Source organism: Muscardinus avellanarius, assembly GCF_963383645.1.
Source record: "Muscardinus avellanarius genome assembly, chromosome: 10".
NCBI lineage: Eukaryota > Metazoa > Chordata > Mammalia > Rodentia > Gliridae > Muscardinus > Muscardinus avellanarius.
This window is the reverse complement of record NC_137796.1, coordinates 54806728-54831618: the sequence shown is the minus strand read 5'-3', so window position 1 is coordinate 54831618 and position 24891 is coordinate 54806728. Positions and strand designations below refer to the sequence as shown.

At 50.0% G+C, this 24891-nt stretch overlaps 1 protein-coding gene across 2 annotated transcripts; it reads left to right on the top strand.

The window, feature by feature from the left end:
• Positions 1 to 1432: 1432 nt before the first annotated feature.
• DEDD2 (death effector domain containing 2) lies at positions 1433 to 23022 on the top strand (the record flags this gene model as incomplete). 2 transcript variants are annotated; one of them, XM_080703114.1, is made up of 4 exons in its annotated part: positions 1433 to 1794; positions 3451 to 3573; positions 9480 to 9620; positions 22631 to 23022. In XM_080703114.1, 4 exons carry the CDS (start codon positions 1467 to 1469, stop codon positions 23020 to 23022), a joined length of 984 nt encoding a protein of 327 aa, XP_080559240.1. The 2 variants fall into 2 exon arrangements, with proteins under 2 accessions (XP_080559240.1, XP_080559239.1); XM_080703113.1 differs by having other exon boundaries at positions 1467 to 1794; positions 3451 to 3558.
• Positions 23023 to 24891: the final 1869 nt, after the last annotated feature.

Here is a 24891-nt window from a genome sequence, read left to right as displayed (position 1 = left end):
CAGGATCCTGAAAAAGCACGGTTGAAATATAGGTTTCTGGTTGCCATTAGAAGTGGGGGACAGCCGGGCGTGGCGGCGCACGCTTGTAATCCCCGCGCTTGGGAGGCGGAGACAGGAGGATCGCGCAGGTTCGAAGTCAGCCGCGCTGGCGTAAGAGACCCTGTTTCAAAAATATAAAATAGGTCTGGGAGTGTAGCCCGGAGGTAGAAGGGCTTCCAGGAACTCCAGTACCACACACACACACACACACACACACACACACACACACACATACAAAGTTATTAGCTGATAAAACCTTCACATTAATAAAAGTTCTGGATATAAAAAAAAAAAGAAGTGGGGGACAGTCTAATGGAGGAATACCCAGGTCCTGATGATAAAGAGGCCTGAGCACTACTAAAAGCCCCACAGTCGTAATTGTCCTTTGCCATGGGCAGCTGGGGGCAGCGGTGATGTGGGCGTCTAGGCCATGAGCAGAGGGGCCCGAAGTCCATGATATGAGTAGTTCCACCAGGTCGTGACACAGAGCAACAGAGACCCGATTGCTTAGGTTGCGGCCGGGAACTGGGGACCCGGACACGCGGAGGGCTGGTGCGGTCTCGCCTCGCGCCTGCGCAGTCCGGGCCAGCCTGGGCGCTTCGCGGGGGCGGGCTCGGGCTGCGCAGGAGGGCGGGGCTGGGGGGTTGAGTCTGCGCTTGCGCCCAAGGGGCGTGGCGGTCGCACCTGCGCGAGTTGGGGTGAAGGAGGAGGAGCGAGGTGACGCAGGCGTAATAATAGAGAAGGTGCCAGAAAGATCCAAAACAAGTGGCTGCGGCCGTCGCCCGGGAGTCATCGACGCCGGAATCCGGTGAGGATCCAGAGAGGCCTGAGGGCCACTGATGGTGGACAGACAAAACCACTTGGGCGCTGGGGAGAGGGCGGGACCGCCCTTTGGGGCCAGGGGTCGGGTTCGGACAGTACCACCTGTGTGGAGCAAGAGGCTGCCGTGGTCGGTCCCTCTTATAGGGGCAGAGGGTCACTTTGGGACGGTACCACTTGGGTGGGGCGGTGGGGCTAATCGGACAGAGCCAAGGGCCACGGCCGGACACTCACGACCCACGGTCACAGTGCAGTAGGCAAGGGGCTGGTTTGGGCCGAACTACTTTGGTGGGCCGGGAGGCTGTATCGGAATGTACCACGGCGGGGGGGGGGTTGGGGCTTGGCTGGCCCAACTGACCGGGGGACCCGGCGGGACTGGCGTCTCGACCTGTTACTAGGGGACCTCGGGCGATACCATTCCTTTCCGGGGGTGGGGGGGCCGAGACGGTTGGGGGTCGTGGGGGCGGCCCTGCCCGGTGGTCGGGGCGTGAGGGACACGCACTGGCCGGTGTGAAGTCCGGGCCGCGGCGTCACTGACCGCTACCTCCTCCCCGCCGTATGGGTTCTAGGCCCTGGTTCTGAGCTTGTTCCGCATCCCTCCCCCGGGAATGGCGCTGTCTGGGTCGACCCCGGCCCCGAACTGGGAGGAGGATGAGTGCTTGGACTACTACGGTATGTTGTCGCTTCACCGTATGTTCGAGGTGGTGGGCGGGCAGCTGACCGAGTGCGAGCTGGAGCTCCTGGCCTTCCTGCTGGATGAGGCACCCGGCGCCGCCGGCGGCCTGGCCCGCGCCCGCAGCGGCCTGGAGCTGCTCCTGGAGCTGGAACGCCGCGGGCAGTGCGACGAGAGCAACCTGCGGCTGCTGAGCCAACTCCTGCGCGTGCTGGCCCGCCACGACCTGCTGCCACACCTGGCACGCAAGCGGCGCCGGCCAGGTAAGGTCGAACGGGAGGGTGCAGACTTCCGGTGGAGAAAGGGCCGGGCCACAGCAGACAGTGTGGCCCATTCCACTCCCTCAGCTCCCAGGGTACCAGTGAGAAACACAGGACGGGGGGGGAGGCATGGCCTTCGGGAGGAGGGGGCCTGCGGAATTTGGGCGCCTCAGTAGTAATGATGATGACCACTGTTTATGGAGGGCATGTTTCATGCCAGGTACAGTGGTAAGCCCTTCACAGGGAACTGGCACCTTATATCTTCCCAGTAATCCCAGGAGGAAGTCCTTTTATTTTCCTCATTGCACTGGGAAAACAACAGGTTCAGAAAATGCTAAGCCACTTCTTCACATATAAGAGCAGAAGCCTGTGTGCTGGGCACAGAGGTTACAATGTGATGGGGGGATAAATAAGGTGATGGTGTTCATTCCATGAAACTTAAATTCAGTGGTATCAGACAATAAAGCAAGTCATTTACCTTTAGATACAGTTACAGAAAGACTAAAACACCAGGCCTGGTGTTGCATGCCTGTAATCCCAGTACTTGGGAGGCTGAGACAGGAGGATGGCAAGTTTGAGACCAGCCTCAGCAACTTAGTGAGACTCTTAGCAACCTAGTGTTTTCAAACAAGAAATGAAAAAGGACTAGGATGTGTGGCTTGGCAGTAGAATGCCCCTGGGTTCAATCCCCAGGACTACCAAAAAAAAAAAAAAAAAAAAAGGAAGAAAAAGAGAACGAAAGAAGAAGAAAAAAAAAAACTAAAAGTAATGGGATAGAGGGAGGGGGAGTGCTATAAAGTGAAAACCTTTTTAAGAAGATGACACCGGTAACTAGGTTGCACTGCTGGCCACATACGGATCTCAGGAGAGAATCTTGAGGGCAGAGGGAAAGGCAGGCAGGCAGGCCCTGAGGTGAGAGAGAGCTTGGTAGCATCAGAGGCCAGTGGTAGGAACAAAGGAGGCCCCCAGATATGGGTGCAGAGGTGGGCAAGAGGATACATCCCTAAGGGCTTGCCAGTATCAGAGCTAAAAGGTTTGGGAGCCAAGATTCAAACTCAGCTCACCCATCTCCAGTGTTGAGGCCCTTGGTCCCTGGGTGGGAAGAGCAGCAGTTCTGAGCAGGTGAGGTGCCTTGGCTGAGTTATTACAGGTACAGTACTATGCTGGGAAGCGCGGTGGATTGTGGGCTTTCCTGATCCGTGGTAAGCTTGTGAGATTTGGGTAACCAGGAGAAGAGTAGCTGTAGAAAGGGCTGATGTTTTTTTGGAAAAATATGCCTTGAGGGTCAAGTTGTAGAATAGAAGGTTTGGGGAGCCCACAGAGGTCTGCTTGCTTCTTGAGGCCTCAGGATGAGCTAGGGCTCGTTAATCGTGGTCACAGGGCTGTTGCAGGGATCCTGATCATGAGTGCTCACAGAATAACCCTGGCGAGTGGAGCTGCTGTAGATTTGGGTGTGGTTCTCTCAGGAGGTGGTGAGTCCTGTCCGGAGGCAGCTAAGTAGCCTCCAGGCAAGAGGTGTTGGAGGAGGAGTGAACCCTGGGGTCCCATCTCAGGACTTAAGCACTTTGTGGCACAGGCATTTTTCCAGGGTGGGAATTGGAAGCGGGGCCTGAGAGTTGCAGGCAGCTATGAATGCTTCTTTCCATTCTCTTCCCTCAGTGTCCCCCGAGCGCTATAGTTATGGCACCTCCAGCTCTTCTTCAGAAAGGACAGAGAGCAGCTGCCGGCACCGGCGGCAGTCGAGCAGTTCTTCAGATTCTCAGCAGGGCCAGTGGGACACAGGTGAGCCCCATTGCTCGGCCACAGTGGCAGTGGTCTCTTCCTTCCTGATAAACCTACCCCCCTCCTGGTTTGTGAAGGGCGTGGCCTGTGAGTTTGTTCTGCCTGGTTTTCAAGTGTGTAGAGGAAGCATGTGTCATAAACAACAGAGTTGTTTCACGTGGTTTCCTAGTTCATTCAGATGGCCTCAGGTTTTGGGTATCATTTGGCACCTGGCTCTCTTTGCTGGACATATTTCTTAGATTTACTCATGTTGAATGACTCTGATTGATTTAATTGCCAGGCCCCAATTAGTTTATTCAATTTCATACCCTCCCTGGTTTGTTTGTTTTTGTTTTGTTTTGTTTTTACAAATAATCACTTTAACGCCGGGCTCACGCTTGTAATCCCAGCATTTGGGAGGCTGAGACAGGAGAATTGCGGTTCGTAGACAGCCTCAGCTACTTAGTGAGACCCTTTACAGTGAGACCCTGTTTCAAATAAAAAATAAAGTGCCAGGCATGGTGGTACATACTTGTAATCCCAGCACTTGGGAGGCTGAAGCAGGAGGATCACACAGGTTCAAAGCCAGCCTCAGCAATTTAGTGAGACTCTGTTTCCAAATAAAGTATGAGAGTATAGCCCGGAGGTAGAAAAGCCCCGGGGTTCCACCCCCAGTACCACAAGAAGAAAAAAAAAAAAAAAGAAAAAAAGAAAGAATAAAAAATAGGGTTGGGAGTGTAGCTTGGAGGTAGAATACCCCTGGGATCCATCCCCAGTAACACACACACACACAGGGCTGAGGGTGTATAGCTTAAAGGTAGAATTGCTCCTGGATTCAATCTCCAGTACAAAAAAAAGTAAGATAAGTTTCAGACATTAGTAGATTTACCTTTAAATCAAGAGGCATCATGAAAATCATGAAAATAAGGATTATTTTCTTGTACTATTTCAAGACCATTATTGTGGGACTGGGGCCAAAACTTGGCTAACATACATGAGGCTCTAGATTCAGTTCCTAGCCCTGAGGGAAGAAAAGATCATTATTGGTCCTAAGAAAATAAATAGCCGGGCGTGGTGGCATATGCTTGTAATCCCAGCATTTGGGAGGCTCAGACAGGAGGATTGAGGATCATGGTTTGTGGGCAGCCTCAGCAATTAATTAGGTCCTTTGCAAATCAGTGAGACCCTGTTTCAAAATAAAGAATAAAAAATAGGTCTGGAGGTGTAGCTCAGAGGTAGAATGCTTCTAGGTTCCATCCCCAGTACTAAAAAAAAAAAAGAAAAAAAAAATTTGGGCGTGGTGGTGCATGCTTGTAATCTCAGCATTAGAGAGTCTGAGACCAGAGGATCACAATTCATGGACAGCCTCAGCTACTTAGTGAGGCTCTCCACAACTTAGTGAGACTCTTTCAAAAAAAAGATAAAGAAAATAAGCTGGGCGTGGTGGGGCATGCTTATAATCCTAACTTTTGGGAGGCTGAGACCAGAGCCTCCCAAAATCTAATCCAATCAGAGGATTGCAATTTAGTGAGACCCTGTTTCAAAATAAAAAATAGGGCTATAGGTGTAGCTCAGAGTTCGAATGCCCCTGGGTTCTATCCCCAGACCCACCAAAAAAAAAAAAAAAAGAAAAATATTTATTTTCTGATATCTTAATGGTCCATTTCCAAATTTCTTTGGTAGGTGGATACTAAGGATTTAACCAGGGACATTCTACCTCTAAGCTACATCTCAGTCTTTTTTTTTTTTTTTTTTTTTTTTTAATTTAGAAACAGTCTCACTAGGTTTCTGAGGCTGTCCTTAAACCTCTGTTCCTCCTGTCTTAGGCTGGACATGGGGGCTTAAATTTGTAATCCCAGGATTTGAGAGGTTAAGACAGGAGAATCACAGGTTCAAGGCCTACCTCATCAATTTAGGGAGGCCCTCAGCAACTTAATGAAACCCTATTTCAAAATAAAAAATAATATTGTAGAGGTGTAGCTCAGAGGTAAAATGCCCCTGGGTTCAGTCCCCAGTACCACACACATACAGAACACACACACACACACACACACACACACACACACACACACACACACAGATTATCTCAGCAGGTTTGGTGACACAAGCCTGTAATCCCAGTAGGGAGGCTAAGACAAGAGGATCTTAGGCTCAATGCCAGCCGCAGCAATTTAGGGAGGCCCTATTTGAAACTAAAAAATAAAATAGGAGAAGCCGGGCGTGGTGGGGTATGCTTGTAATTCCAGCATTTGGGAGGTTGAGACAGGAGGATCATGGTTTGCTGACAGCCTTAGCTACTTAGCCTCTTTGCAGCTCAGTGAGACGCTGTTTTAAAATAAAGAATAAAAAATAAGGCAGGGAGTGTAGCTCAGAGGTCGAATGCCCCTGGGTCCATCCCCAAATCCGTAAAAATAAAATAAAGTAAAATAAAATAGGGATGAGGTGTAGTTCAAAGAAAGAATACCCCTGGGTTCAATCCCCAGAACCAAAAACATATGTCTCAACTTTCCCTCACCCCAGATTTTGTGTGCATGTGTGGCACTGGGAATAGAACCCAGGGCATTCTACCTCCAAGTTACACCCCCAGCTTTATTTTTTATTTTTATTTAGTAATGGGGTCTCACTAGGTTGATCAATTTCACTACTTCTTGAGGCTGTCCTTGAACCAGTGATCTTCTTGTCTCAGCCTCCCAAGTACTGGAATTACAGGTGTGCCCGACCGAGCCCGCCCGGCTCCCAGCCCTTTTTTGGTGCTGGGGATAAACTGAGGCCCTATGCTTGAGCCAGTGCTGTTAGTGAACTCCCAGCCCACCTTTTTCTTTTTTGAATTGCCAATCCTACCAGGCCCATTGTCTTGTAGGATGTTTTGACTTTGGGGGGGGGGGTATTGGGATTGACCTCCATGGGGGCATTCTAACCTCCAAGCCACATCCCTAGCCTCATTTTTTTATTTTTTATTTCGAAACAGGGTCTCACTAAGTTGCAGAGAGCCTCACTAAGTAGCTGAGGCTGGCCATGAACCTGCGATCCTCCTGTCTCAGCCTCCCCAGTACTGGGATTACAGGTGTGCACCACCATGCCCAGTTTAACATGAGAAGTTTTTTTTATACTGGAAATTTTTGTTCTTAATAATATTGAGATATGGATTTGCTTTTTTTTTCTCTGTTTTACAATAACAAAGTAGGATAAAATTATAAAGTCAGTATTGCTGCTGTTGGTATCTCCTGAACAAAACACAGGATTTGTTTGTGGTTCTTCTTGTTCTTTGATCATAGCCCACTGGGAGAGTTTGCAGTCAGAATGTTCTTCCAAGTTACTTGAAAAATAGTTATTTTCTCTGAGTATTCATGTTACCAATTACTTGTATAGTTAGGCTCATATGTTTCCATATGTATTTACTTTTATAGTTTTTTTTTTCCTTTTTAAGTGTGTAAAAGAGTTACATAATTCAAAAGGCAAAACTAAAGTAACAAAAAAAAAGTATTCCCAGAAATATTTCAAGGTGGCCCAAGCTTGTGGAGGCTAAGATGGTAATTTGCAACAGTCTCAGCTACTTAGTGAGACCCTTAGCAAGTCAGTGAAACCCTGTTTCAATATAAAGAATACAAAATAGGGCTGGGGGGTGTAGCTCAGAGGTAGAATACCCCTGGGTTCCATCCCTAGGACCACACACACAAAAAAAAGTTCGTTCTTTCTTTTCTTTCTTTCTTTCTTTTCTTTCTTTTCTTTCTTTTCTTTCTTTCTTTCTTCTTTATTTTGAAACCAGGTCTCACTGAGTTGCAGAGGGCCTCACTAAGTAGCTGAAGCTGTCCGTGAACCGCGATCCTCCAGTCTCAGCCTCCCAAATGCTGGGATTACAAGCGTATGCCACCATGCCCGGCAAAAAGTTCATTTTAAACTGAGATAGGGGGATTACAAATTGGAGGCTAGCCTCAGCAAGTTAGCCAGACCCTTATTTTAAAATTAAATGTAGCTGGGCATGGTGACACACGCTTGTAATCCCAGTACTTGGGAGGCTGAGAAAGGAGGATCGCACAGTTTCAGAGCCAGACTCAGCTACTTAGTGAGGCTCTCAGCAATTTAGTGAGACTCTGTTTCCAAATAAAATATAAAATAGGTCTGGTAGTATAGCCTCAGGTAGAAGGCCCCTGGGTTCCATCCCCAGTACCACAAAAAATAAATAAACAAACAAACAAATAAACAAATTAAATAAATGTATGTTATAAAATGGGTTGTGGCAGGGGGAGGGGGCAGGATGTAGTTCAGTGGTAGAACACTCCTGAGGTCAATCTCTAGTATCTCTCTCTCTCTTACACACACACACACACACACACACACACACACACACACACAAATATATATACATATACATATATATATATTTTCCAGGTGCATTGGCACATGCCTGTAATCCAAATTATTTGGGAGGCTGACATTGAAGGATCACAAGTTCAAGATCAATCTTGACAATTTAGTAAGAGGCTTGTCTGGGGTTGTAGCTCAGTGATAGAGTATCCCTGGGTTCAATCCGTGTGTGTGTGTGTTTTAGTTACTGGGGATTAAACCGAGAGGCATTCTTTCTCTGAGCCATACCTCTGGCCTAATTTTTTTCTTATTTGGAAACAGGATCTCACCAAGTTGCCAAGGGCCTTGCTAAATTTCTGAGGCTGGCTTCAAACCTGGAATCCTTCTGTCTCAGCCTCTTAAATACTGGGATTACAAGCATTCACCACCACACTTGGCTCCTGGGTTCAATCTCTAATATTGCAGGAAAAAAAGAAAAAGTGTTATTTTAGCTACCTGGGCGGTTGAAGTAGGCAGACTGCAAATTGAAGGCCAGCCGAGGTGATTTAGTGAAACCATCTAAATTTTTTTTTCTTTGTTACTGGAGATCGAACCCAGGAGCACTCTGCCTCCAAGCTCCACCCCCAGCCTGAGTTTTTATTTTTACTTTGAAACGGGGTCTTATTAGGTCGATGAGAGTCTCACTACTTGTGAGGCTGTCCTTGAACCTGTGTGGTTCCAACCCAAGTACTGAGGTTACAAGCATGCACCACCATGCCTGGTGACCATCTCAAAATTTGGTGACACAGCATGTACCTAGCAAGTGCAAGATCCTGGGTTCAATCTCCAGCCCTCAAAAGGAAAAAAAAGAAAAAAGTATCATTTCTATCATGGTCTACCACCAAGTAGATCAGTAATCAGTTTCATTTGTTTCTGTATCCTTCCAGTGTTTCATCTTGCAAAAATAATAGCAAGCCAGGTGTGGTTGTGCAAGTTTATAATCCCAGTATTTGAGAGCTTGAGACAGGAGGATTGCAGGTTCAAGGCCAGCCTCAGCAATTTAGTGATGCCTTCTGCAACTTAGTGAGACTGTTTCCAAATAAAAAGTTAAATAGGGTTGGGGGTATAGCTCAGGGGTAGAATGCCCCTGGTTTCAGTCTCCAGTACCATACACACACAAAAAGTGTGTGTGTGTGTGTGTGTGTGTGTGTGTGTGTGTGTGTGTTATTTCCTTTTCTTTCTCATGTGAAGTGTAGCTAACCATAGATGTTTATTTCTGCACCTTGCTTCGTTCCCTTCTACAACCTATCCTAGAAGTGATTCACATTTCTGTTTGTCAGACCCTTGCATTGTTTTCAGAGTTATAAAGGATGCCCCAGTGGCAGTTGACATCCTTTCTCCCTCCAGGTGTGAGTGTGCCGGGGTTTCTCTGGGGTCAGGCCTGGGGTTGCTTGCAGGGTGTGTGCCCTTTTGCCCTGTCAGATGATGATAGCTGGCACCCTGATCTTCTAGGCAGGGCTGCTTCTAGAGTGGCTCCAGAAGGAATTATAGCACCCGGCGTGGCCTCCAGCTCCTCCTGGGCACGCACCTTGGCACTCCACCTTTCATCCTGGTCCTCAGCCACTCCTGCTGTCTCTCCTCAGGCTCCCCCCCAACTAAGCGGCAGCGGCGGAGTCGGGGCCGGCCCAGCAGTGGTGCAAGGCGACGGAGGAGAGGGGCCCCAGCGGCCCCCCAGCAGCAGCAGGAGCCAACCAGGCCCACATCAGAAGGCAAAGTAACCTGTGGTAGGTGTCCGTGGGCCTTGGGAATGCGTGGGCAGCCGTGCAGCTGTGGAGTCAGAGGGTGGGACAGTGGGCTTTGTGTAGCTAGTGCGGCACACCTGGCTGCTGGGCAGCAGCGCTCAGCCACCCATTCAGCACAGGGACATTCTTGCCGTTTCTGTTGCCAGCTTGCTAGTCGACATCCTGCCCATGGCTGAATGATTAAATCACATGCCACCTCCTCCAGGAGCCTCCCTTCATAGTCCCCTACCCCAGTTCCTTTTTATTCAGTAAACACCTCTACTGGTTTTCAATCCTTATTTCTTGTACAATGGTAGAATATCACAGGGGTAGCAAAACAAGGATCCCAGGCCGCTTAAGTCACATCTTGGCCTTGGTGTTTAGTGAACTGTCTGACCTTCAGCAGGCGACTGGGCCTCTCAGTGCTGGTTCCACATCTGTAAGATGAGGTGGGTAATAATCCTGATTGGCGTTGTGAGGAAAGACAGTTAATCACGTAGTACACATGGAATAGTGCCTGGCTCGGGGCACTTGCGGTGTGAGGTTAGCTCTTAGTCTCACTGTTGCTGTGCAGTGGGCTTGGGGTGGGCATGCAGCCAGAAGGTTCTGCCCTTGTGGACCTGACCTTGCAGTTCAATGACAAACCCATGGAACTGAAGATCACTTTAGAATATGACTGGTGCTGTGGCCGAGCATGGTGGTACACAATTTGTAATCCATTAAGTAGCCACAGCTACTTAATGAGACCCTCTGCAACTTAGTGAGACCCTGTTTCAAAAATAAAGAATAAAAAATACGGCAGAGGGTGTAGCTCCAAGGTCAAATGCCCCTGGGTTCCATCTCCAGACACACACACACACACACACACACACACACACACACACACACAAGAATATGATTGGTGCCATGAGGACAGGGTGGAGGAGCCAGGTGGGCCCCCCAAGCAGCTGGGCCTGGCAGGCAGGCTACAGGGTATATGATGGGAGTTTGGGCTTTTGTCAACTTGCTGATGTGATTTGACACCTTGTTTTTTTTTTTTTTTTTTTTTGTGTGTGTGTGTGTGTACTACCAGAGATGTTCTACCACTGATCTGTACTCTAGCCCTTTTTTTTTCGGTCCTGGGGATGGAACCCAGGGGCATTTGACCTCCGAGCTACACCCCCTGCCCTATTTTTTATTCTTTATTTTGAAACTGGGTCTCACTGAGTTGCAGAGGGCCTCACTAAGTAGCTGAGGCTGTCCGCAAACCGCGATCCTCCAGGTCTCAGCCTCCCGAATGCTGGGATTACAAGCGTGCGCCACCACGCCCGGCTCTCTCTCTCTCTTTTTTTTTTTTTTTTTTTTTCAGAACCCGGGGCATTCTACCTCCAACCTACACCCCTAGCCTTATTTTTTTTTTTTTTATTCTTTATTTTGAAACAGGGTCTCACTGAGTTGCAAAGGGTTTCACTAAGTAGCCAAGACTGTCTGCGAACAGCGATCCTCCTGTCTCAGCCTCTCAAATGCTGGGATTACAAGCGTGCACCTCCATGCCTGGCTTTGGTTTCTTTTTTGAAAGGCACTCTAAAGCCATTTGGAAAATGGTAAGGGAGTTGAGTGTGTCGAGTGCCTGGGGCTGTGCTGCACTTCTCATCTGTGCACTGCTGGGTGCATGTTGAGTGCATTTAGTAACGTGGAAGCAGAAATGCGTGGAAAGGCTGTGCAGTCCTGTGGGGAGGAAGGGCAGAGGGCTAGCCTCAGATCGGTGCGTGTGGGCTGAGAAGGGGCGTACCGAGGAAATCAGGGAATGTTTTGGGTGAGGTTGACTACAGACAGGTTGGGTGAGATTGGGGTGGTGGGGTTGGAGATTCTGCTGTGGAGACTCATGCTCTGCCTTGCCCTTGACAAATTTCATCTGGGCCTGTGGGGAAGACAGGCTGGTGTGACAGATGCCATAAGTAATGTGAACACATGGTGCTGGGTGTGCAAGGGAGGCCTCTGGCTGGCCCTATTCCCCTGTGGAGTGCCACCCCCAGGATGAGCTCAGGGAAGCTGGAAGAAGAGCTGAGAAGGGCATTCTTGCAGGGTGACTCATATGAGTGGCGCAGAGTGACCACAGTGGCATGTGGCCTGGGTTCAGTGTGTCAGGAGCAGAGATTTGAGGGAGGAGATGGAGATGAGGCAGGCAGGGCTCTGACGGTTTGGACTTTATTCTTGGAGTAGAGGAGCCCCAGCAGGTTTCACATGCTTATTACTTCACCTGTTTTTTAGTTAGTTAATTTAATTTTGGGTGGGCAGAGCCAACCATGGTGGTACATGCTTGTAATTCCAGTACTTGGGAGGCTCAGATAGGAGGATTGCAGGTTTGCGGCCAGTTTCAGCTACTTAGTGAGACTCTGTTTCAAAATAAGGAATATAAAATAGGGCTGAGGGTGTAGCTCAGAGGTAGAATCCCCCTGGGTTCAATCCCTAGTACCTCACACAAAAAAAGAAAATTGGGGAGGGGGTACTGGAGATTGAACCCAGGGGTGTTTTACCTTTAAGCTATAACCCTGCCCCTCTTTTGGCGGTTTTGCAATACTGCGGATGGAACTCGGGGGCATTCTACCTCTGAGGTACATTCCTAGCCTTATTTTTGTAATTTTTAATTTAATTAAATTAATTAATTTATTTTTTTGGTGGTACTGGGGATGGAACCCTTCTCTGGGCTACACTCCCAGACCTATTTTATATTTTTATTTGGAAACAGGATCTCTTAAGCCAGCGAGGCTGACTTCGAACCTGTGTGATCCTCCTGTTTCTGCCTCCTAAGCGTGGGGATTACTATTCTTTATTTTAAAACAGGGTCTCATGCCAGGCGTGGTGGCGTACGCTTGTAATCCTCGCACTTGGGAGGTGGAGACAGGAAGATTGCACAGGTTCGAAGCCAGCCGTGCGCGCTGCCTTAGGAGACCCTGTTTCCAAATAAAAATATAGGTCTGGGAGTGTAGCCCGGAGGTAGAAGGGCTTCCAGGAACCCTGGTACCACCCAATAATAATAATAATAATAATAATAATAATAAGCCGGGCGTGGTGGCGCACGCTTGTAATCCCTGCGCTTGGGAGGCTGAGACAGGAGGATTGCACAGGTTCGAAGCCAGCCTGGGCTACTTAGTGAGACCCTGTTTCCAAATAAAATATAAAATAGGTCTGGGAGTATAGCCCGGAGGTAGAAAGCCTCTGGGTTCCACCCCTAGTACCACCAAAAAAAAAAAAAAAAAAAAAAGTAATAATAAAATAAAATAAAACAGGGTCTCACCGAGTTGCCAGGGGCCTCACTAAGTAGTAGCTGAGGCTGTCTGTGAACAGTGATCCTCCTGTCTCAGTCTCCTGAATGCTGGGATTACAAGCATGTGCCAATACGCCTGGCTTCCCTCTTATTTTTATTTGGGAACAGGGCCTGGCTAAGTTGCTGAGGCTGGCCTCAAACCTGTGGTCCTCCTGTCAGTCTGCCAAGTACTGGGATCACAGGCGTGCACTGCCATGCTCAGTTTACCTGGTTTTTATTATGAGGCTCATCTCCAGACCAGGCACTGTTCTAGGTGTTGAGGACATAGAATTGGGCCAGGTGGAGAAAGTCCCAAGCTCTAGGAGTTTGCATGATACTGGACTAGACAGATAACTTGTGGATAAACAACGTATCAGGGACTGTCAAGCTGGTGGTGAGTGCTCTGGAGGAGCACAAAGCCAGGGAGGGGACAGAGCTGTGCACCTGTTTGAACCTGGGAGAGCACCGCTGCCGAGGGGCTGGGACAGATGACTCAAGGGAAATGCAGTGGTCCTTAGTTGGGGGCAGCAGGTGCAAAAGGGAAAGGATCCAAGGAGGAGGCCACTGTGGGAGCCAGAGGTCAGGAGACCAAGGAGGAGCTGGGGACCAGGCCAGGGATGGGGTGAGGTGGAAGCAGAAGTGGGGAAATGGGGCAGCTCTTCATCCATCAGACATCTCAGCCTGGGTGTGCCTAATGCCATCTGCAGATCCTTCTGCAGCCCACGAAGCAATGCACCTGCCCTCCTAGTACTCACCGTGCCCTTCCAGGCAGAGGGTGGCTCTTCCACCTGTGGGTGCCTGTGCTGGATGCCGCAGAGCCAGTCCTGTGTCCTTACACAGCTCCCAACCTGACGGGGTGGCTGCATGCTGGTGACTCTGCCCCAAGTCAGTCAGTAATTACCAGAGCCACCAGGCTGGCTGAGTGGGTGAGGGAGTTGCTGCCTGGGGAAGACGGGAGCAGGCCAGGCCTGGCTTCAGGTCTCTTCCCTGAGGCCAGGAGCTGTTAACCAGGGTGTGGCTGGCTGTTGCCAGGGATGGGTAAGCAGGGCTGATGCTGACTCACCAGGCAGGGTGGGGATAGAGAGAGGCTCTCCCCATTGGGGCCCCAGTTTTCCCCTCTGGAAAGGCTTACCTAAAATGATGCAGCGATACTCATGCTGGGGGTGGAAGGAGGCCCATCCTGACCTGTTTGAGGAAGAGGCTTGCCACACTTGTCCCTTAAACCTGTGACTGTGTGTGGCGCACGCTTGCAAGTCCAGGTCTTGGGAGGCTAAGACAGGAATGCAGGCTCAAGGACAGCCTCAGCAAGTAGTGAGACTCTAGTCAACCTAGCAAGACCCTGTTTCCAAATAAAAATAAATAAAATATGGCTGGGGGTGTAGCTCAGAGGTAAAATGCCCCGAGGTTCAATCCCCATTTCCTAGTAATACATACATGCATATATATGCACGCAGACACACACATGTGCACGCGCGCGCGCACACACACACACACACACACAATCACCAGTGACACTTAGGAGTTTGACCCCAATCAACTGCACCCTTGTAAATAAAACTAGACTCAACTTCCAAGTGTCTGAGGGTAAGAAGGGAACTTGGAGATCTCCAGCAGGAGCTTACACATCCCTCTCAGGGCCATCCTTGGGTACTGTGCTTGGTATAGTATTCACCTGACCTGGAATTCTCAAGACAGTCATCGAGGTGGGGGGGACATTCCCCATTGCTCAAAGAAGGAAAGGAAGTCAGTAGTCTAAGTGGCAGGAGTTGGGTTGAAACTTGGATTTTTTTGTTCATTTATTCTGTATGGGGTGTGTGTGTGTGTGTGTGTGTGTGTGTGTGTGTGTGTGTGTGTGTGTGTTTTACCAGGGATTGATCTCAGATATCCTTCCTTTGAACTACCCACAGCCCTATTTTACTTTTTTTTTTTTTTTTTTTTGGTACTGGAGATTGAACCCAGGGGTATTCTGCCACCAAGCAACTGCCCCGGCCCTTTTTTATTTTTTTGTTTTGACACAGGGTCTCACTAGATTTTTAAGACTCAGTACTTGCTGAAGCTGCACTCAAACCTGCGATCCTACTTTCTCAGCCTCCTAAGTACTGGATTACAGGTGTGCACCACCATCCCTGGCTGTATGTCTGTATTTTTTTATTTTTTTAAATTTTTTGTGGTACTGGGGTAGAACCCAGAAGCTTTTCTACCTCTGGGCTATACTCCTAAACCGTTTTTATACTTTATTTGGAAACAGGGTCTAAGTTGCTGAGGCTGGCTTCAAACCTGTGCGATTCTCCTGTCTCAGCTTCCCAAGCACTGGGATTACGAGCGTGTGCCACCACGCCCGGCTATTTTTTTTTTTTAATTTTTAATTTTTTTTTGTGGTACTAAGGATGGAACCCAGGGATATTCTACCTCTGAGCTACAGCCCAATCCTATTTTTTGTTCTTTACTTTGAAACGGGGGTCTCACTGAGTTGCAAAGGGCCTCACTAAGTAACTAGACTGTCCTCAAACCACAATCCTCCTATCTCAGCTTCCTGAATGCCGGGATTACAAGCATGCACCACCACGCCCAGCTGTATGTATTTCTAGAGTGCTTGCTATGTGCTAGGTACAGCAGGCCTGGGAGGCTCCTGCCCTCGCTGAGTTGTATTCTGGTAGGAGGAAAAACACAAGTCAGAGGTTTCAGATGTCAGGGAAAGTGTTTGCTCCAGATGGAGGGACAGCAGGGGCAAAGGCCTGAGTGGGAGGTGCCCCTGGTGGTCCCGGGGTGGTGAGGAGGCCCTCAGGGCTGGGCTGAGGGACATGGGGAGACTGCTAGAAGGCAAGAGGAGGAGAGGCAACTCAGGCAGATCTTGTAGGACCTTGTGAGGCCTGAACCTGGGCTTTTCATTGTTTTGAATTATGGAAAGCAGTTGGAGGGTTTGAATGGCAGGATCAGCTTTGCTTCCCTTAACCCCAACTTTTTCTATGGGTAATAGACCAATGGAAAACATTCTAAAGAAGACTGATAAGCTTCACAACTCCCAGGACCCCTAGCACCTGGCCTCGGCAGTTGTTAGCCGTGGCTGCAGGAAGCAGGAACCGCTCTGCCCTAGAAAGGCAGAGCCCCCACCCCAGGGGGCAGGAGCACTCCCCGCTGTTTCCAGTGTAAAAACAGTTCTGCCAGCCTCCACTCACGTCATGGGGGTGCTACGTGCTCATCCCGCACCCCTCATGGCCACGCCTGGACTGGCCTGTCCACTTTTCTCCACATCCCTTGCTCTTGCCCTGCACCTGGCCATCAGCAGTCCCGGCCAACCCGTCACTTTCGTGGAATAGCTGGGCTCCTCCCTAAGTCAGGCGCGCTGTCCCTCCGCTCTGCCAGCAGCCGCATGATCCTCAGCGTAGCCACCGGGCACAGGTGCTGGGGAAGCCTTGTTTTGTGGAGGAGCCTGCTGCAGTGCAGAGGTGCCTCTCCAAAGGCTCGAGACGCAGGTGCTGTGGTGCCTGACCCTGCCGCCATGCTCCTCGCCGTGCCACAGTCTCACCAGCCCTGGCTCGTGAGCACCCCAGTCCCCAGTCCATTTTCCTCCTACTGCTCATGGTGCTGCTCTCTCTTCCAGGAAGGCTGTTCTTTCCTTCTCTCCTCTCTTCTTGGCTAAAATTATGTCTCTTCTTTATATTTCACTTCAAATGTCATTTCCTAGAGAGGAACTCTCTGATCTTTTCTGTCTAAATTATGACTCATAGAGCCAGCCATGGTGATGCATGCTCGTAATCCCAGCATTTGGGAGGCTGAGACAGGAGGATCACAGTTTGCAGCCAGCCTCAGCAACTTAGGCCCTTTGCAACTCAGTGAGACCCTGTTTCAAAGTAAAGAATAAAAAATAGGGCCAGGGGTGTCACTTGGAGGTAGAATGCCCCTGGGTTTCATCCCCAGTACCGCAAAAATAAATAAATAAATAAAACAAATTATGACTCATAGCTAGGCACGGTGGCATATGTCTGTAATTCCAGTGCTTGGGAGGCTGATAGAATAGGATTGCAGGTTCAAGGCCAGTCTCAGCAACTAAGGGAGACCCTGTTTCAAAGTAAATAAGCTGGAGCTGGGTTTGGTGGCACATGCTTGTAATCCCAGTACTGTGGAGGCTGAGACAGGAGGGTCGCAGATTTGAATTCAGCCTCAGCAACTTAGTGAGACACTCCTTCCAAATAAAAATATATATAAAAAAATAGGTCTGGGGTATAATCCAGAGGTAGAAGGCCCCTGGGTTCCATCCCCAGTAACACACACACACACACACACACACACACACACACACACACACACGCGCGCGCATGGTAGCACATTCTTGTAATCCCAGGCTGAGACGGGAGGATCACAGGTTAAAGGACAGCCTAGCCTCAGCAAGTAGGGAGTCTCTCATCAACTTAGTGAGACTTTGTTTCAAAGTAAAAATAAAATAGGGCTGGGGGGTGTGGTTCAGAGGTCCACAAAAATAAATAAATAAAACAAGAAAATAGCGTTGCAAGTATAGCTTGGAGGTAGAATGCCCCTAGGTTCAATCCCCAGTACTACACACACACACACACACACACACACACACACACACACACACACACACACAAATAAATTATAGCTCCTTCTATATTATTGTCTTCCTGGTCCTTGATGACTTTTATTTGTGTGTAGGTATGGCGAGTTCTGGGGATTGAACCCTGGGGCATTCTACTTCTGAATTATACTCTCAGCCCGTTTTAGTTTTTTTGAAAGAAGGTCTCACTAAGTTGTTGAGAGTCTCACTAATTTGGCTAAGGCTTGTCTCGAGCCTGTGATTCTCCTGTCTAATTTTCCCAAGTACTGGAATTAAAGATGTGCAAACTGGGCTTAGTGGTACATGCTTATAATCCCAGTACTTGGGAGGCCGAGACAGGAGGATTGCAGTTTTGAAGCCAGTCTTGGCAACTTAGCAAGGCCCTCCATAACTTAGTGAGACCCTCTTTCCAAATAAGAAATAAAATCAAACTCAGAGGTAGAATACCTCTGGGTTCAATCCCCAATCACACATACAAATAAAATATAGATGTGTACCAGGGCATATCTTTTTTTTTTTTTGGTACCGAGGATGAAACCCAGGGGCATTCTATCTCTGGGTTGCATCAGCAGCCCTATATTATTATTATTATTATTATTATTATTATTATTATTATTATTATTATTATTTGTGGGTCAGGGATGGGACACAGGGGCTTTCGACCTCTGAGCTACACCCCCTGCCCTATTTTTTATTCTTTTTTGAAGCAGGGTCTCACTTGAGTTGCAGAGGGCCTCACTAAGTTGCTGAGGCTGGCCTCGAACCTGTGGTCCTCCTGTCTCAGCCTCCCCAGTATTGGGAATATAGGTGTGTGCCTCTGCGCCTGGCTTGGGATGTGTTTTAGTTGTGTATTTATGTGTATGCTGGTATAAGAGGCACGCAGGCTCTGGAGCCAGGTGCTTTAAATGGAGTGCTGGCTCAGGCAGGTGACTCAGCCCCCATGCCTCAGTTTCCCCATCTGTAAAAAGACAATAACAACATCACTTCATAAGGTTGTGGGATGATCAAAAGGGTCAGACGATGTGCAGAACGCAGTACTGTGGCAGCACAGAGAGAGGCCACCTGAGCGTCACCTATTATTATTTGGGGGCAAGGGTCAAGAAAAGGTTGCACATAAAGCAAGTGGTTCAGGGCCGGGCTGGAGTGGTGGCCCTCTCTGGTGAAGCTGGTCCCTTGCTCAGGGGAGCCCCCTGTCTTCTCCCTCAGTACTGTGATCTGTTTTCCTGATGTGAGGCTGGACCGTGTTCTGCTGAAGGATTTCCTCCTGCGTCAGTGAGGGTAATGAAAGTGCGCTGGGGTGAGCTGGGCGAGCTGGAGAAGGAAGGACCGAGGGCTGAGGGTCGGGCAGGCTCCCTAGCTAGGGGCATCCGTCTCTCTGTTGCACTCGGAGCAGGGCCCTCCTGTCACCTCGCACGTCTGGCACGCCCTAAACACCTGTTGAGTGAGGGATGGACGGGCCCCTATGAGTCTTCCCTGGTCCTGTCCTGCGTCCACCCTGCATGAACCCATGACTTCACACAATCCACTAACATCTGTGCTGAGGGGGTGAGCTGGGAGAGGGTCAGCTGGCAGGAAGTGGGGCCCTCGGGCTGAGCCTTGGCAGCTGAGTGGGGGTGTTCTGCGCAGAGGAGGTGGATGGGCCGTTCTGCATGAAGTGAGGCATATGCCAGGAGCACTTTGTTGTGGCTGAAGGGTGGGGTATGGAGGATATTGCAGCGACTGGGGGAGCTGATGGAGGAGGAGGTTGGTTTAGGAAACCAGGCAAGAAAGGCGAGGGCCTGGGCAGGGGCCAAGGATAGAGAGGTAGGTGTCGAAATCCCAGTTCCTGTTTCTGGGGCCTGCCTCGTGTCACAGGCCTGAGTCCGGCATGTGGGGTGCCTCATCTTATCCTCATGGCCCCACTGTGCAGCAGGGACCTCTTGTCTTTTTATGTTTTTCAGATGGGGAACTGAGGTCTCCAAGGTGAGGTCACTTGCTCAAAGCCCCATAGCTAGAGTGGCAGAGCTGGGACTCACCTCCAGGTCTGCGGGCTCCGCAGTGGGCTCCGCTCCTGCTGCTGCCCTGCCCTCACGGCCTTGGGTAGGTAGGTGCTGCTCCTCGAGCCCCTGGCCCTGCAGTGGCCTGGAAGGCACTTAAAGAGTCTAGGATGAGAGGTTGAAGGGAGCTGGGTCCTGGGGCTGTGAGAGCACCTGGGGACTGGGGCTGGGCAGCTGCCCTGGGCCTTGAGTGGAAAGGATGGGGTTCCCCTCGAGGCAGAAAGAGGAAGGGTTTGTGGTGGGAGGAGGAAGTGGGGATGAGAAGTTGTTTGGGGTGCAGGGGCCCTGCCTCTGCTTTGCTGCTCTCTGCCCACATATCTGTGAAGGGTGAAGGGAACCCATGGCGAAGGGCTTCCCCTTCCAGACCTGTGCTTTCCTCCTCTGTCCCATGGGCTGAAGGCTCTGTCCCCAAGGGCCAGCCGCTGTATCCCATCTATCAAGCACTCAGCACGTCACAGCTGTTGGCAACTGCTGTACTGGAGTACCCGCTGGGCACTGGACATGGCACTAGCATTTTTTTCTGCCAGGTGTGGTGGTGCATGTTTGTAATCCCAGAGACCAGAGGATTGCGGTTCACGGACAGCCTCAGCTACTTAGTGAGGCCCTCCACAACTTAGTGAGATCCTGTTTCAAAATAAAGAATAAAAAACAGGGCAGAGGGTGTAGCTCGGAGATCGAATGCCTCTGGGTTCCATCCCCAGACCCACACACACAAAAAAAAATAGGGCTGGGGGTATAGCTCAAAGGTAGAATGCACTTGGGTTACTTCTCCAGTACCACAACAAAACAAAAAACCTTATTTCTTTCTGTCTGGCTTTCCTTTTAATCTCTGTATGTGTGTATGTGGTGAGGGGTATTACTAGGGATTAAACCCAGAGACATTCTATTTTATTTATTTTGAAATAGGTTCTTTTGTTTTTGTTTTTGTTTTTTTGGTGGTACTGAGGGTGGAACCCAGAGGCTTTCTACCTCTGGGCTATACTCCCAGACCTATTTTATATTTTATTTGGAAACAGGGTCTCACTAAGTTGCTGAGAACTTCACTAAGTAGCAGAGGCTGGCTTCGAACCTGTGTGATCCTCCTGTCTCAGCCTCCCAAGCACTAGTATTACAAGCGTGCACCACCACGCCCAGCAGATAGCCTCAGCTTCTTAGGCCCTTTGCAACTCAGTGAGACCCTATTTCAAAATAAAGAATAAAAAATAGACTAGGGGCATAGCTTGGAAGTAGAGTGCCCTTGGATTCAATCCCCAATACTACAATAAATGAATGAATGAGTGAATGAATAATGAATGAATGAGCCGGGCGTGGTGGCGCACACTTGTAATCCCAGCATTCGGGAGGCTGAGACCGTAGGGTCACGGTTCGCGGACAGCCTCAGCTACTTAGTGAGGCCCTCTGCAACTCAGTGAGACCCGGTTTCAAAGTAAAGAAAAAAAAAAAAATAGGGCAGGAGGTATAGCTCGGAGGTGGAGGTTGAATGCCCCTGGTTTCCACCCCCAGACCCGCAAAAAAAAAAAAAAAAAAAAAGAAAAGAAAAGGGCACATGCTTGTATCTCAGTACTTGGGAAACTTAGGAGGACCTCAGGTTCACAGCAGCCTCGGCTACTTAGTGAAGGCCCTCTGCAACTTAGTGAGACCCTGTTTTAAAATAGAAAATAACGCCTGGCGTGGTGGCGAACGATCGCACTGGTTCGAAGCCAGCCCCGCTGGCTTAAGAGACCCTGTTTCCAAAAATAAAAAAGTATAAAATAGATCTGGGAGTGTAGTCCGGAGGTAGAAGGGCTTCCAGGAACCCCAGTACCACAATAAATAAATAAATAAATAAATAAATAAATAAATAAATAAATAATAAAATGTAGGCCAGGTGTGTTTGTGCACATTTGCAATGCCAGTCCTTAGGAAGCTGAGATGAGAGGATTGCACAGGTTCGAAGCCAGCCTCAGCTACTTAGGCTCTCAGCAACTTAGTGAGACCCTATTTCCAAATATAAAATAGGTCTGGGAAGTAGAAGGCCTCAAGGTTTCATCCCCAGCACTACACACACACACACACACACACACACACACACAATAATAAAATAAACAAAATAATAAAATAGGGCTAGGGGCGTAGCTCAGAGGTAGAATGCCCCTGGGTTCAATCCTCAGTACTGCCAAAAAAAAAAAAAAAAAAAAAAAAAAAAGAAGAAGAAGAAGAAGAAAGGGAATTGATTATAGCTGAAAATCCAGGCTTAGTTTGCTCCTGATGATCCTTCATGACCACATGGTGACCTCAGGAGTCTTCCCCCCTCTGCCTTGGCCCTGTGTGGTCTCTATTCTCTCCTCCCAGTGCCCTGGTAGATCCAGGTGTCTGGCCTACCACCATCTCAGCTTCTATGGATACAGAGTGCTTGACCTTCAGTGGAGAGGTCTGGCTCTTGCTCTCCACTTCTGGAGCTTTCTGGAGAGGATGGGCATGTGGTTGGCCAGAGACCTCCACTCTGTGTGTGTGTGTTTGTGTGGGGGTGAGAAGTGCAGCTGCTTGCCCAAAGGCAAGTCTATTGGTTTCTGCAGTGGTTCTTTCAGGTTCATACAAAGCACCTACTGTATGTCCCAAGTTATACAAGTGAGCAAAACAGACAAAATTCCTTCCTCTGGGAGTTTTGGTTGGGGAGACGGGATAGAGCACAACAGTCTCTGATGAAGTAGGTTGCAAGGTAATTAGCATGTTGGGGGAAAAGGACTGGGTGTGGGCTCTGTTCTGGGAGGACAGGTGGTGGGTGGAATTGTAATAGGCTCTTTAGGGAGAGGGCTTTTGAGCCAGGACCTGCGGGAGCATGAAGCAAGTTCTATGGAAATCTGGGGAAGGTGTATCCCTGGGGGAGAGACAGGGCTGAGTTAGAGCCTGCTTGGTGGTTGGGGAAGCAGCGAGGAAGTATTGAGGCCCAAATGGAGACATACAGTCTGAGAAAGAGTCGAGTGTCCTTGGTTACTATGCAGCTTTTGGGTGTGGCTGCCCGAAGGGGCAAGGGCAGAAGGAGGACTGGCAGGAAGCCAGAGGAAGCTGGAAGGAGGGAGCAAGGCAGGGTGGCTAGTGGGCAAGGACTCATTGACAAGCTCCTCTTTTCCCCCCGTAGATATCCGGCTCCGGGTCCGAGCAGAATACTGTGAGCATGGGCCTGCTTTAGAGCAGGGCGTGGCATCCCGGCGACCCCAGGCACTGGCAAGACAGCTGGATGTGTTTGGGCAGGCCACTGCAGTGCTGCGCTCAAGGGACCTGGGCTCCGTGGTGTGTGACATCAAGTTTTCAGAGCTCTCCTATCTGGACGCCTTCTGGGGCGACTACCTGAGTGGTGCCCTGCTGCAGGCCTTGCGGGGTGTGTTCCTGACTGAGGCCCTGCGCGAGGCTGTGGGCCGGGAGGCTGTCCGCCTGCTGGTCAGCGTGGACGAGGCTGACTATGAGGCTGGCCGGCGCCGCCTGTTGCTGATGGAAGAGGAGGGGGGTCGGCGCCCAACAGACGCCTCCTGATCCTGGATCTGGCAGGATGGACCCCACCTCGGAGTCTCTGGGCCACCTTCTCCCCTGGAGGATGACCATCTCTGCCCAGAGGACTGTCACTCCAGCAGCTCCAAGGACTGCGCCAGGACAGCGGGCCCCTTGACAACCTCTCCTACAGGACGTGGGTTCTGAGGCCTAAACCACTTCAGCCAAGTTTCCTTCCCAAGCCGCCCCTGGCCCCTGGTGTTCCCTCAGCCTGGCGGTGAGGGTGGCAGGTGGCTGGGGTGGCCTGCAGATCCCCAAGGGTAGGGTGGGGGCATAGTCACACTCTCCATAGCCCTTGCACATACTTGTGTGTCTGATCCTAGACTGTCTGGCGCGTGCGCGCGCACACGCACACACTCGCTCACTGTCCCCGCTCTTGTCTGCTCCACATACTTTGGCCTAAGGGCTTTTCTCTCAGGATCTCTGATTTCACCTCCTCCACTTGGGTTCAGCCACACCAGTGGGCCCCAGGGCTGGGTGCTGGTGGGCCTGCTCACCTTGCCCACACATCCTAGCCAGCCAGGGCTCTGCCCAGTGTCTACACGCACCCAGCTCTCTCCTGTTCCCCCCTGCTCCTCAGAGCTAGACACAAACTTGTACTTGGGCCCCCACTCAGAGTGGTATCAGATTAAGGTCTGCTGTTGCTCATGGGGCCAGGGCCAGTCACTTTCTTATAGAGGGAAGGCAAAGCCTTGGGGGCTGATGGGAAGACTTTTTATAATTGGCACTAATAAAACTGCCCTGGAAGGGGCATAGGTGGGCATCAAGGCTCTCTAGGACTCTTTCTTGACATGCCGGGAGGCGTGTTCCTGGCCCACTGTAGGGACTGGAAGGTACACAGGATGTTGGATACTCTGCCAGCTGCTACCACAGGCTTGGCCCACTCTGTTTTCTATTAATAGCAGGAAATACTGCCTTGGAGTCCTCTAAGCTCCAACCCTGATCACACATGCTTTGTTCTTGTGCATCCTTGGGGGAGGGGGCTCCCAGGAATTTTTTTTTTTTTTTTTTTTTGGTACTAGGGGTGGGACCCAGGGGCCTTCTACCTCCAGGTTATACCCCCAGTCCCAGTATTTTTAAGTTGTTTGGTGAGGTAAGTCAGCTACTCCCAAGGCAGATGGAGCCTCAGGATTTGGAAAGCTAGGCAGCCATGGGTTCTCTGCCTGGAACCCCTTTCCATATGGCTCCCACCCTGTACACCTGCACATTTATCTCTTAACCTGGGCCTCTGTTCTTCTTTCTGAGGCCACACAGTTCTTTTTTCTGCTGTGTGGCTGTAACAGGTTGTGGCCTCCAGCCTTCCTCTCCCTTCTGGCCAGGACCTCAAGTTTGTTACGCAATGCTCAAGGTTTCCTTCCTGAGGGGGATGGGAGCCAGGCCTGGGAAGTTGGGGGTAGGGTGGGCAGGATTCCCAAGGGCCAGCCCCAACCTGGGAGAAGTAGTATACCTCATACCTTGAAACCTATCCTAGATCCTTGATGTGTGTCAGTGTGCAGGGACAGAGTGACAAGCCTTATACGGAGTTGAGTCCTGTCCAAGAGCCAAGGCTGGTCCAGCAAGCTGTTCTGTTATTTCAGACCCTTTATAGTGTACGATGGAGCTAGGGTAGCCTACTCAAGGTCAGTTTAATTCTCAGCCACTCTGTGGATTTTATCTGCATGCTTTATAGGAAATGGCTCAGAGAAGGGAAATGACTTAACCTGAGGGGTAGAGAAAAACTGACAAGTTGGGGATATCTGCCTTAATGAGGGTAGTCAGGTTGGGCTGCTACTCCCTGCATCTCCCTCCCCTCCAGCTGGGGGGTGTCTGGCTAGAGAGAAGTATGGAAGAGTAGAGCCGGGCGTGGTGGCGCAC